Here is a 14,486-nt window from a genome sequence, read left to right on the forward strand (position 1 = left end):
GAGTCCCGGAGCCATTCGCCGCAGCTGCAGCTGCCAAAGCCCCAGTCCCAAAGTCCCGGAGCCGCAGCCACGGGGGGGGGGGCGACCTGCGCTTGGAGTGCCCGCAGCCTCTTTGCTACCCAGCTCATCCTACCTGCACTGCCGTGGTGAGACAATTCCGGCTACCCCAGCTTATAGGGGAAAATATAATTTTGTCTTGTGTAACTAAGGTGTACCCATATATGTTTAATGTGTTGTAATCACTCCTTTTGAACCTCCTGCCCCAAATTGCTTTGTTTTCCCCACAATAAACCTTGCTGTTGTTAGAAATATTAGTAAGCACTGAGCAGGTTATTCACTCAAAAAAGTCGGGACATAAGTTCCTGTATCCTCTGTGTGAGGCGATACCCACGTGTGGATCTCTCAGCAAATCCTGATAAGTTAATACACTCCAATAAGGAGATATAATAGATCACGGATCGTGACAATGTTGTATTCAAAATAGTGTCTTGATAAAGTTTTCTCAGATTTACCACAATTGTGGAGAAACTACATATTGAGTTAACATTCACTCTAAAATGTTTGCCACAAGAGCATTATGGTTGTATGTATTACACCGTCAAGATAGATCTGGTATTATATTATACTTCTGGTACTCCAGGTCCCTTTTATAGTCTTCTCAATAATCTTCTCAATAGCAGTCTTTAAGTAACTTTCAAAGCTAACAACTTTTCATAGGGCTCTGCTTGTTAAAACATTAGTGCAGTTATCCTGTCAAACAATGCTTAAAGGTCAATCAAACTGTGTAAAACCTCCAAAAGCCTAATAAGGTTTGACTATCTAAATGATGGGTCCATTTGGCTAGTGCTGTCTCAGTGCCTTTAAGTGTTTAAGAGTTGAGTCAGTAGGAGTCAAACTTGAAAATTTTATTCAGACAAAGTTAAGAAGCATGGGATTCCTGCTTGGCATTTGCCATCAAACAGTGAAATTTGGTGATTCCTCTGGTAATTTGACTAGATCTTTTAAATATATATATATTTAAATGAAATGAGTGTTAACAGACCAGAAAACTGTAGCAAGTTACAATGCTTTGGAAAAAGCATAATCCAGAATGTAATATTAGCACAAGGTTTAGAAAGAAATTCTGTGTATAAATGCATTTTAATGGTGCCTAGATTCTGAAAGTGTGATGTATGTGAACGTGGAGGCTGCAGTCCTGACTTGCAAGCTCAAGAATTGCCCAGAAAAACAGCAGTATGTAGGAACATGATCTGTTCCAGAAACATCTGGGAGTATTTCAGCTCCTGAAATTCTGTGGAAATGGAAAAAAAATCCATCAGCTCTTTCAGAAAACATCTACAGTGAAAATGTTGATTAATTTTGATCTCCTGGGCTGTATCAAGAGGAAAAGGAATTTTGAACTTTTCTCTCACTTTTAAACTTTAAACTTGATACTTGAATGTAGAGGTTGAGTCACATTTAAAAAGTATCTGTGGAGTTGATTGAGCAAGGTATTGGCATTCCTAAGAGGCTCTTCTTAGCCTATGGTGCTGACAAAATGTTAGTAAACTTTCTGCTGCTGCCTGAGAACTGTTTATGGGAAAAAGTTACCCCTCTTGGTAGGCTCCAGGTCAGAGAGTGCTTGTTACTTTCAGTGGGAAGAACTAATCTTTTGGTAAGCTTTCTTCTGAATACAAACTAAGCAGAAGACCGGTTGAAGGTGTTGGGAGTGTATCATTGTGTTGCTGAAAAATGTTTTGGTCACCAATACTTTTGTATAAAGGAAGAAAGGTGGTGTGCACTCTTTTTATTAATTTGAATGCTTTATTTGTAATGTAAAAGAGGTGTTAATGGAGGGTTTTTGCAGACTGCTCTGGTAGTGGAACTCCTTTGTTTCTAAAGCCTACAAGAGAAAAGTAGGCCTTTCTCTGAATGTTATTGGTTCCTTTCAGAGCTTGGAAAACAAGCAGCTAAAAATGACCTCAAGCACCATCTGCTGTGGTGAGGGATATGCCTTCACTCCTCTTGACTGTGAGATCCATTGGGTTTTCCCTCTTGCCTAAATGGTGTCCTTGACACAATAGTCCTTTCTACAGGTGAATGACACAGTGATCCAGATGGTTCCATCCCCAGGTGCTGCCTGCAGGGCGGGTGGCTGCCCTGGTTCTGCAGTTCTGCCCCGGCAGATGCCTTGGCTGGGGGGGTGTTTCATTGGAGAGAGCTTTTCCCTGTTTCAGTCCTTTCCCTTGGAACTCATGCTTCTTCACAAGGAACTAAGCTCAGGGTGTAGTTGCACAGGCAAGCTCTGTACTATCGAGTGAGATACAGATGGAACATGTTGCTTTGCTGCTGTTGTATCTGGTGTTGCTCTTCGTGTTACTCCTGACCATCTGAAACCTACAGTTGCTGTGGGGGACAATGGAAGCTGTGGTGTCCCTGTGTCACAGGGTGAATCTCTGCTCTGCTCCCTGTCTTGGTTTTAGGAGTGTGATCTTCAACAGGCATAAAAGTTTTGGCATGAATTATGGCAGGAAAACTTTCTGAACATTACAGGTGTGTTCATTCATGACCTTTGTTTCCTATGTGTAATCCAGTACTTTATTAATCACCCTTATAACAACCTATTTTATCATACTTTTCCTAGCCATTAGTCTTTGATGAAGAACCTTGTCAAATGTGTTTAAAAGCATGACTTTGAGCAGTTACTAGTTTTTCTGTTTTTGTTTCAATAGTGATGTATTTGAGACCTCTAGGATGTTAGTTAGATTTAACCTTTTATACATGAATCTTTGTGGCTTTCCTTTCAGAAAAAGGAAAGAAAAAAAAAAAAAGGTTGTGTTTTCTCAAAAACTCTTGCAGTTCTTTCTTTCACTGAGGTATGAAGATTTTTACAACAGAAATTGAGATCAAAAGTTACAACTAAAATTTTCTTGAAGTCAAATTAATGTCCTCCTCTATGCATAAAAGCACAGCGAGCTTAAGGTCCGTTACCACAGCATTTTTCTGGTGTTGGAAACAAGTATTGGATTGCCTCATGGGAAGCAGCATCTTGCTCATTCAGTTAGTTGAATTTGTCCCTTTAGGTCTGTGAGATCAAATGATAGATCGTGCTAAATTTACTACCAGCCATAGCCTGATAGTTTTCCTGCCTTCATTCCTCCATCATTTAACCTTGTGTGAATTCTTAAGAAAGATGAAGCAGAAGAGATGAAGGAGAGCAAGAAGAGAAGTTTTCAGGAGAAAATAACAATTATTTTTTTCTTAGTCAATTTGTTGTAACTGTTCAAAGATGCTCATGGTGTTGAAGTGCCAGGCAAAGAAAGGTCTAGGACAGGATGTGTGAGACAAATCCATCAGAGCTCAGCATCACACCTCTGCAAGACCTCAGAAGAATCCCTGCTGCTGCCCAGGCATTGGATCTGCAGTAGTGACATCTGTGTAATACACTGTGTTGGTTTGTGCTCAGGACAGCTTTTTCCTGGTGCTGTTCCCCTCAACCATATTTCTGGGGATGTCATTACCATATTTAGTAAATTCAAACAGCCTCAGATTTCAAGCCCACAGTTAAATAATAAAAGAGAATTTATTTCCCCCCCCACTACTGAAAAGAGTAATTACTGGCATTTTAGAGATACAAGTAGTCCTTGCTTCTGACCCAGATTTAATTGATACTATGATGTTTATGCCGATAAAAGCTATTTTAGGTTATGTTTCCAGCATTGTCAAGTTCTGGTAAAACCCCACCGAAGTGAGCTGGGAATGATACCATGCTCTGGCTCATGGTGTTTAACTCTCCTTCTGCCCCACTCTTATTTGGCATGAAGAACAGATACATCATCCAGGATTGAAAAATGAACACAGACCTCTTAAAATCTTTTCTTATTTCTAGCTTTTCCTTGAAGTAAGTTACTTATTTAGAGTAAACAAACAAAAAAAAGAAACAGATGTAAAAGCTTTTTCATGAAATCATGATTCTATTCTGCAGTTTTTTCATTCAATAACCCACCCCCCAAAAAAAAATAGCCCTGTAGATACTTAGATTTATTCAGTGGATAAAAAGAGAGAGATTATATGAAGAATGACAATTGATTTAGTAAATGAGTGACTAAATATTTAGAGAATGCTAGGAAAAGTAAAAAAGAGATTTTCAGTTCTGTAATGTGCTGTGATATGTGTATCCAGTTCAGTGACACTGACTTTTGATTAAAATTAGATATTTGCAAATGGCAATAGAGAGGACCTGAGGAAATAATTTTGCATTTATATTTTATTGCGTATTTTTTATAAAAAGATTATTTGGCTTGGAGATATTTGTGTTATTCGGCTTATTTCTGGATTTTGTCTCTGAGCAAAGTTGTTTTTTTTTTTTTCTCTTCCCAGTACAAGTAGAAAAGTAAGTTTCTGAACAAATTTCTTATTTTACTTACAGCAACAATATGCTGTATAACTCTGAATTTATTGCAATGCAACTGAGGCTGAAAATTGTCCTTTTATAATGTGTAATGTGGTAATTTGCACTGTATTCCTGTACTGTAGCATAAATTTAAGTGTCCTGATTATTTTCAAAACCACAATTAAAATTCTTTTTAGGTAAACTACATAAAATGTTTAGTGTATTTTTCATTAATGTATTCATTTTGATTTCCCATTGATTTATCTATGTCATTACTGAACTTAAGAAAACAGTAATTTCTTACACACTTACAAGGATTGTTAACAAGCTGAGGTTTCTGTTCTATTAAATATAGGGGGGAAATTAAATTTGTATCTAAGGAATCTATTATTTTGTAAATGTGACTGACTCCCAGAATGTTTGCTATAAAACCTCATATCAAACCTTGTTCTTAAGAGTTCTGAAGCATAGCTTGAAAGGTCTCTCTGCCTGCAACACTATTATTTTCTGTCTTGATTCTCTTGATTATTTTCTTACAAGTATACACATTTGATCAGAATCTTTTAATTAGAAACCACAGTGCTATATGTAGTAGTAAATTTAAAACTCTCCGCATCAAAGGACAAGCATATAAACAGTATTTTCTCAAGGGTTTTTTTTTTTTTTTTTTAAAGACATTCTTCTCTTCTGGTAGAAATTATCTCTTCCAGCAAAACTTATTAAAAAGCATCTAAGTGCTATATGAAGAATACTTCATAAGTAAGAAACACGTATTATGATGAATTGCATATTATACCACAATGTATTTTTTATTCTTTTTTTTCCTTATTTTAATGAAGAAAAATACCACCCAGCATCTTACTGTGCTGCTTTCAGCATCGAATTATATACAATGTGGGGAAAATTTAAAAAATCTTAATTGTCAAATTTCATGTTAGTTTGATTATTAAAGAAAGTGCATAGCTTGTAAATGTTTCACTGGTGATTAAAATATTTGACCTATTTGAAATTAAAATCTTCCAAACATATTTAAGGTGATGTACAATACAGTGCAGTGGGGCTCAGCATTGATCTGCATTGATAGGCATTGGTTGTAGCCTCCATAGGTGTGTTCCCTTGGCAGATGCTTGTTCTTCAGGGCCAGTTTCTGGAGAAAGCTGATCCCCAGCAGGGATACTGAAGGCTCTGTATCAGAAATCATAATTTTTTGTTGCGTTTCTTTGTAATAATAAGTGGTCATACTTGGAACTGATCGCCCGTCTCCTCTGTTACTGCAGTGGTGCCCCAGGCACGGAGCGGGTGATTTAAAATAATTGGTATCGCATCTCTCTTGGTTTGGCAGCAAGGGTTGCATACCACTTGTTTTTCTAGGATTCAAGCTTTTAATATTTGTTTTAGGTAAAATGTCTTTGTGCTCAGTGATTCGAAATAATCTTTTCCACCCCATTTATTTTTTATTCCCTTCAGACATTCGCTGAGATGCTTAAACTTTGCAATCTTTGTCAAAAGTTATCTCTTGCATAGTTTCATTAGATGTGTGGGATGCTTAGTATTTTCTGTGGGCAGCTTGCAAGGTAGTACACATTAAGTGCCTCTAGAAATTGTATCTGGAAGTACTGCAGCCAATTTCAGAGTTGTTATTGATATTTTCCTTCTTCAGTTGGAATGACATTAAATTTTCAGAACTTTTTGATTGTGTTGGAGTCACAGCACTGTACTCTTCCATTAAGTTGGTAGATTCTCCTATTCTGGCTCTTGTTTATGTTCCTCATTGAGTGCATCTCTCCTGGTCGCCAAGAACTCCTCTTTTATGACTCAGTTGTCAGCCATCGACGTGTCATGCCTAGAGTTGTTGAAAAGCCTTGAATTTTCTCAGAAACTTCTTTGGTTTGAGAACTGAATAACATTATTGTTTGTCTTGCTTTGGTGGGTTAGAGGAGCCTTTGCAGGTGTCTTGTTACTTCTGCTTCAGTCAGGTGGTATAGATAGAATAAAAATACTTCCCTCGTTTCTTTGGGTGCTTTTATTGGCACGTGTAGGACTGCAGGCTTCCTTTGCAGCTGGCCATTTTACCTATTAACTGAGCAGGCAGGTAGATGTTCTTAAAAAATGCAAAGTCAAGACTTATAAAAATCCTTTTCTTTGTTTTGTGGTTCTTAACCAGATTTTCAGAATAATTGTTATCCTAAAAACATACTGGCTCTCACTCCTAAGGTGCAGTTTTTTGTTACTCTGAATGAGATCTGTTGACAGTCATTGTAAGGGGGAATCTGTCTTTTTGTTCTCTCTTGCATGTCCCCTCCAGCTTCTTTCCATCACATCTACTCATGGTATGACTGAATAGTTTATTTGGATGAGCTTGTTTGTCTGGTAGAAAATGTATCCACAGGTAATGGTTAATATTCTGATGCTGGTCTGACTTTCTGGGTAGTCACATCAGCAAATGAGAGAGAGCAGAAGGAAACACATGGATGGAGAAAAACTGTCTGTTTTTGGCAGCAGCCCACAGGTTGTAGTGTTGTGGTGTTTTACAACCACATATCAGGGTTGAAGGAAAGGCTGTAGTTTCTGGAAAGGACTCAGTCTGTCTGACTGTCCAAAACATGCATCTTGATATCTGAGTAGGTTTGAGATTCGAGATATGCTTGATTGCACTTGAGCTTAAACTTAAGGGTGAGCTTCCTGGGTTTGCACCACTGGTCTTGGGGGTGGTTACATCTGTGTAATGTTTTTTATCTTAATTTATTAATAGGCATTTTCTCCCTTAAATCTATATTAACAACTTCTGTCAGGGAATAACTGTGGTCCGGTGTCACCTCAGAAATACATTAGCCTTGTAATTGTTTATCTTAGAGACATGTTCAAGGGAGGAAATTTCCCAGACCAAATCAATATGATGCGATACACCTAGCAATTAAAAGCAAAACCAAACCAAAAAACCCTCACCATTTTTGCACTTACAGCAAATGAGGTGAAGACACTTAAAGATAAAGGCTGTGTTCAGTATATGTACATTTTGAAATTGAAGTTAGGCTCTTTGTCTTCTTCTTACTAATGAATTCTCTTTTGGTAGCAGCATGTGGTCATATAGAAGACTTGGTTATACTGTGTACACAGAGCTAGACCATGGCATATGTAGCTGTGTTGTTAACAAACAGAAATAATAAAGTATTATAGGAAATACTTTTCATTTAATAATGTAATGATGAAAAGCAAACAGCTGGGCTGCCATTTTACCCCTTTGATCAGAAGGTGGTGGTTGCAGTGCAGACAGGTAAATGAAAATTTAAGACAAAGCTAGTGTTGGCCCCTAGTACCTTACTCAGTTTTTGGCTTCCCGCATCCTCTTTATGAGCAGCAGCCTAAAAATACACAACTAGCAAGAGAAGATAGTATTTAACAATCATTCAAAGTAAACTGCTGCCTGAAAGTTGGAAAGGAAATGCAAATGCTAACATAATTACTTGTTTATGGTTATTTTTCCTGTATTTGTGGATATGCTGCAGGCCAGAAAGAGCTGCATGGTTGTCCTACGTGTAGGTGGCTGTATATGCTGTGGATTTTCATCCAGAAATTACAAGAACTACTTAGTGAAGGCCTGTGGCCTGTGTTAAAAAGAGGTTGGGTATAATGGGGATAGCTGAAAAGATATCTGAGTGAATTGAATCTATTGAGGGGCCTTCTAAGAAGCTTTCCAGGCAACACTCCATCCTGCTAAATGGTAATTTATATATCTGGAATTTCTCATCATGCAATTTAGCATGCACATTCACTGTGGTGGCACAGCTAGGCATTTTTATAGAGAAACTCATCCTGAGCATCCTCTAATAAGAGAAGCTGTCCTGACTTTTTTTTTTTTTAAAGGAATCAACTGTTTGTAAATATGTATTTATAATAGTTTTTTGTTGTTGTGGTTTTTTTTTTTTGTTTTGCTTGTTTGGTTTTTTTTTAAATGAATACTCATGCTTATAAATGTAGACATAAAATTCCCATTGTGTTGTAGGACAACTCAAAAATGTAATAAAGAAGTCATGAATCCCTCTACTTCCCATTTCTTTGTTGCTGTTCTTTTCCAGGGAAACTGGTATTCTCCACTCTTCTGGATTTAATGCCTATTGAAAGCCTGCCAGTAGTTTTAAAGAGAGTGAATTTGATGATTCACATTATCCCATGCTGTCCTGTGTTTTCCAGAGTTTCCAATAAATCATTTGTTACAGTTGTACTGTCCTGCATTGTATTTATTTAGAGAAGTGTAGTTTAGAGTTGTAAGTGGTTCTTCAGTGTTTCTTCTTAGATTCCTCTGTCTACATGCTTCAAATCTTAATGTGCAGATTTCAATGGAAAGAAAATAAGAACAAAGTTGAAACTGCTCCAAAATGTCTGAAGTAGCTTTTCTCATTAATTAGCTAAATAACATGGCTGTTTGGTTTCTTGGGAGTTTTCAGGTCTAGAAAACTCTGTTGTGTTTTCATTGGATAGCTGTGTTATTTTCTTCCACTACTACAAGCCTAAATGTTCTATTTCTGGCAGATCATGAGTTCCAAAGTATTCCCATGTTTGCTCTGTGTAGGACTGAATGAAAGCAATTAGTTGAGGGAAAATATGTGGCAAAGAGGAAAAGAAAGGAACGGAAGAGATGTTTCTCTAGCACCCATTTTTCTTTGGTTTTAGGGACTGCTCAGGGGGTTGGAGTTTTGGGAGCCTCTTGAAGAGGATGGGTTACAGGGTAGTGAGTCAGAGCTTTACAGAAAATGCATCTAATCAGATTTTAGTGCATTGCTATCACCTCACTATATGGTCTTAAATGAGACTCTGTCTGAATGTACAGTTTCTGTCAGGTAATGTTGGTGAGATTTGTGAGTGTATGCTGGTCTGACCAAACCAGTAACATCCCAGCTCTTCTCCACTGGTCTGTATCCAGAGTCAGGCTAAGGAATAAGTATCCCATTAGCCATGGGGAAGTCTTCCATTTTTCTTTGCTCAAGGTTTTTCCAGGATGAAAGTTCAGAGATAAGAGCTGTTCCCTATGGTGTGGATGGGTTAAGGTGGAAGGCAGAGCCTCTCTCACTCACAGGTGGTGTTACTGGGAATTTGTGAGTAAGCCTGGCAGATTCAGGAAACAGATCTTTTACTTATTATCATACATGGCTTTGTCCATTTCAATGCAATTGTATTTGGTTAATGGCATGTCGTTACTTGGTAAATATATTTACTTTCTGCATTCACAAACCTGTCTGATACATTTTGTTGTGGCCAAGTACTGATTCCAGTCTTTTCAATATTGCAGTCTACCCACATTGCTCGAGCCAGCTTCCAGGTTGATGCTTTTGGATCATCTTTCATTCTAGATGTGACGCTAAACCAGTAAGTAATGACTGTATCTTACTCTACATTTGTTCAAGACCTGGTGCCAGTGAAATGTCATTTTTCAATGGAGGTTTTAGAGGCTGTATTATAGCACAAATGCTATTTCTAGGTATTGAGCTAATCTGTAGTGGTATATTTAAAGTTCTTTTGCTATCTCCTCAAGTACCACTGCAAGTGTCGGTATTCCCATTGTTACTACTTATTAGCTACTGCAGTGTAACTAATGTTTTGGAGTTATAATTTGATTTGCCATCTTTCAGTTTACCATAATGGCAAATTACTACAGTCATGCAGAGCCTCCCTGCGTATTAAAAGATGGAGTTGCTGAAAACTAGTAATTAGCATTCTAAAAACCAGTTGTAAAGTACTGGAGATACTACAGATAATCCTCAAAAAAGAATGAGATAGATAGTTGTGAATGAAGTTTCTTCAGATGTGTTTACAGTCTTTTGGGAACAGAGAAGCATTATAAGGCAGTAGCACACTGTGAACTTCAGTCTTCAAGGAGAGATTGAACAGTAGTAAATTTAAAGTGAAATCTGTTATGTGGCTTTCAGTAATGAGGTTTTGAAGTAGCCATTTAGCACAGCTGTTTTAAAATAGGAGTTGCTTTGCTTTTCTGCTCTGAAGTAAAAAGAGGATAAATAATATAGTAAATGTAAATGCTTTGTTAAGTAATTCAGTGCTTGATAATTGAACATGATGTTGCATGGTTCCATGTAAGAGTTTGTGCTCAGTTGCTACAAGTTTTTCTGCTGTAAAGATTAACTGTTCAGGTTGCAAAGGGAGCCACACAGATTTCATTTTCTTTCACTTGTAAACAAATTTTAAACAATGGCAGTTTCTTTATGTGCACTGACATGAGCTAAAAATCATGTGAATCCTTCCTGGCTACAGACTGCAGAGATGAGCTTCTGGAAAGAGATGGAAAGAGGCTGGTTTAGAAGTATGATTTTATAACAAAAGAATTAAAAAAGAATTTTAGAGGAAAAATTTCCTGCTGAAAAGCATTGCATCCACAACATGAAAGTATTTGTTGGAAATAGCAGGTTTTATATGTATTTATATCTTACTGAGAGTAGGTTGCAGAAACCTGTTTTTATTTTGGATGGCAGATTAACAGTGTGGTCACAGTTGGTTTTGAAAGGTGAAGATTTACCTTGCAGTATGAATTTCAGGTCATCTTAATAAAAGGAAACCCATTTACCAATTGTATATGAAGACAAGTTAAGGAGGTAATTTTATAATTGGAAACAATTCTATGTAGGTCAATTTTTTTTTTGTTTATGCATGTGTCCATATGCACACAAGCACATACATTCAAAATTTTATTAGAGCTGGATTCTATTTTTGTGATTCTTTTGTTGTGTTCAATGACCTTAGACCAGTTTTTGTATGAGTAACACTGTCAAAATGTGTTGTTCTTAAGAACGTCAGAATACAACGTAATAGGAACTTTTATAAGGAGCTATGCTTTTTATGAAGTGGAAAAAATTCTATCACAAGTTATACAAAATGAAAACAAGAAAGACTGCAAGGGAAATAAGATATTTGGCTTCTGTAATGATATTTACATCAATATTTATACTGCTTCTGAAACAGCATTTGCAGATCATCAAATAAAAAGAGAGCCAAGTGTATCAGAGCAAAGTTTAAGATGTATTCTTAATTATTATTCCTGTGAACAGATACGTTCTGTTCAGAAAGCTGTATAAACTTTTCTTCTCTTGGTATTCTTACTCTCCATATTATATTCTGTAGGTATTTTCTGAAGGTCCTGAGAGCATAGCATTGTTATTTTTTGAGCCACAGTAGCCTTGTAATTGAAAAGCAGTTGAATGCTTGAAAGGAGCAAGGTTCGAGATTTTCATTTTCCTCTGGAAAAAATGTCAGCTTCCTATTTATAACTGAACCTTTGCTAATATCAGAAGCACATTGAAGGAGGTCTCTATGGTAAAATGAGCTTTTATACATAAAATGCATTTGAGGAATGTTAAAGGAAGTGTGGGGGACAGAGAGAGGGGAAAAATAATTTAAATACATAGGTTGTCAGAAAGGAGAGACCCTGCCTCTGTCAGTTGCCTGTTGTTTAATGTGTATGACTTGTACGTATGAGTATATCCGAGCTTCAACTCTAGTTACAGTGTCAGTGGTGGACAGTCAGAGAAAATATTCTTCCATATGGTTTCCCAGCTTATGGAGAAAAAAAAAAATCAACATTAAAATTACAGTACCAAACAGAATGCTTTAAAAAAATGTAAACCAAAATATTCACCTGCTCCCTAATGTTTGCCTGCAAAGTAATTTTCTTTGTTTGCTGCTTTCTTTGTGGGCATTGTTTTCTCTCTCTACTTCAAATCTGTCTTTTTACCTGACAACCAGTTTCTCTGTCTCTTCCACTGCATTTACCTTTCTCTGTTATACATCTCCTATTATGTACCCATTTGTATTTCATATTCTGTTGAGTCTATATATTTTCCATATCTGTTCTTACTCCGTTCTCTGAAGAGTCACACACATCTTTCTCTTCTTTTCCTGTCAGAAATAACTGTCCACTGCCATTGTCGTAGATACTACACAACTTTCTTGGTTTTCTTGCAACATTTTGTGATAACTTTTTGAACACTGACAGTTTGAGGCTGGTCTCCTGCTTGTCACTCTTCTGCCATTACCTGTTACCATCTGTTTTATCTCTTCACTTCACCAAAAGAGATGCTACTAGAGATGCTACTATAGAATCTGGGTGTTAGCTGAAGCAACTTTCCTACTCCTTTCCTCTGCCACCTCTCACAACAGTGGCCTGTGACCAGAGGCTGATCTCTTCAATGAAACAAGCTGGGAAGATACAAGAGGTGGGCAGGGAAATAAAAATGCTTATGAGCTTACTCTGACATTCTGGATATGAGGAAGACTGAAGCCCAGGATGGGATGTTCTGCCAGTTGGGGATGCAAGTGAGAGGAAGGAAAAAAAATATTTCTAGCTGGCTTTATAGTGTGGCAGTTTAATTCAACATTGAAATCTGCATGCTTTCTTCTTGCTCAATTTGGATCTCAACCAGTTTTGATTGAGGGCCTTTTGCTCCTGAAGAACATGTGCATCTTTCTGAAGGGACTTGGGCCAGGGCATGCTCATCTACACATGAGGCAGGAAAGACCTAATGGCATAATGACCCAAAGCAAGCTGTGATCATGGGGTTGCTTTGGGAAGGAGCATGCTGCAAGGTGTTTTATCAGAAAAACCACAGTATCTGTGCTTGTCTGGTGTGCGGGTAGGCTCTGGTATAGGGTGACCACCCTACTTTCACTTTGTGGTAGCCACAATGAGCATGAAAGATGATCCGAGCCCTTCCTAGATGTAGCATCATCCTTCATATTAGAGCTCTAGTGTCTCTTGTCACGGAGATGATTAGAGAGCATCTCTTGAGCCTGAATCTGAATTCTGGTCACTTCTGAGGTGTGGTGTGGACACCAGGTGCCTTTCTGAGGAGACTCTTGGCCTTCAGAAAGCTCCCTGGAGAATTTGGTCACCGGAGCATGCCCTGGCTCCTCATTCAAGAAGAGCCCTCCCTGATCATGGCTTTTTTTGTGAGAGTGGACACATTGATAGCCTGAAATCCTCAAGTTCGTGTTGATGGGAAAGTGCTCTGAAGGGTGACAAGCACAAATAAGGATTTCAAGCTTATATTCAGCATGTCAGGACTGCTCTGCCTTTCATGGTGACACTGCCACTAGGATGGAGAATAATTGTCTCCTGCTTTCTCTTGCAACACAAATTTAATTCCTCTGGTCCATGTGTTAGCGGAAAATAATGTATAAAGAAGTAGTAGGCTGGGCAAGATGTGCTCAGAAACCCTGACCCTGTAGAAAGCTTACACATCTTCTATTCCTATTGAGTGTCTGACCAACTGTGTCCTGGAGGAGTGCCAACACTGTAGAAATCTATGGCCATGATAATCAATGTTGTTCAGAAGTCTGAAAGGTTTAAAATGAATCAATTTTCATAAACTCTGCAATCATTCTGTTCTCTATGTAGAAAATAAATGCCCTCTTCTCTTAGTTTATCAAAAGGCAGGTAAAACCAATGAAGTTTCTTCAGAAAATATTGGTAGGTGTTTTGTATATTTCAGTCTTAATTTACATTATTTCTGGTTAGTGGAACTGGAAGGTTCCTGACACTCCAGGAGTTATTTTACCTTGCCACTGAATGGTTTTTGGACCTTCTCCTGACAATGATATGGACGTTCCTCATGTCTTGTGGGGAATGTTTATTAGGAATGTCTTTTAACTGGAGTTTTGCAGTCCTTACAGAGTCAGATCATAAACTTTATCAAAAAGTCCTGAAAACAGAAGCAAAATTAAAGGCAGCTTGACAGACAAATGCCAGCTTTTCGTAAGACAAACTGCTGAAACCTTGCCTGTAATTTCTCTTGGCAAATGGTCTCCAGCACTAATATAAATGTGTCATGTAAGCTGTAAATGAAAAACATATTCCTAATTTTGCTCTAAATTGTAAACATGTGGCTGTGTGGAATTCAAAAGGATCAGCTTCCAGAGGTGGTTTTAAAAAACTGTTGTTACACCGTTTGTGACTCTTGTAGTTTATGGTCAGTTGTTCTCCCATGTGTCCCCGTGGGTCTCGCGCTCCTCGTCACCCGCGGGATGGGTGTGTGGTTGGGGCGCTCTGCGTGGTGCAGTGGGGCTGGTGGGGCTGTGCTGCTGGGCACCAAGGGACCTGTTTGCCATTCCT

The 14,486-nt window shown here is 38.0% G+C and overlaps 1 protein-coding gene across 1 annotated transcript in view; it reads left to right on the forward strand.

The window, feature by feature from the left end:
* ADAM22 (ADAM metallopeptidase domain 22) overlaps window positions 1-14,486 on the forward strand; it is a 128,525-nt gene that overhangs the window by 7,540 nt on the left and 106,499 nt on the right. Inside the window, exon 3 of the mRNA XM_010001581.1 lies at window positions 9,660-9,736. Coding sequence (XP_009999883.1) covers window positions 9,660-9,736 — 77 coding nt within the window. The remainder of the gene's footprint in view (window positions 1-9,659; window positions 9,737-14,486) is intronic.

This window comes from Chaetura pelagica, unplaced genomic scaffold (assembly GCF_000747805.2).
Source record: "Chaetura pelagica isolate M959 unplaced genomic scaffold, ChaPel_1.0 scaffold127, whole genome shotgun sequence".
In the NCBI taxonomy this organism is placed as follows: domain Eukaryota; kingdom Metazoa; phylum Chordata; class Aves; order Apodiformes; family Apodidae; genus Chaetura; species Chaetura pelagica.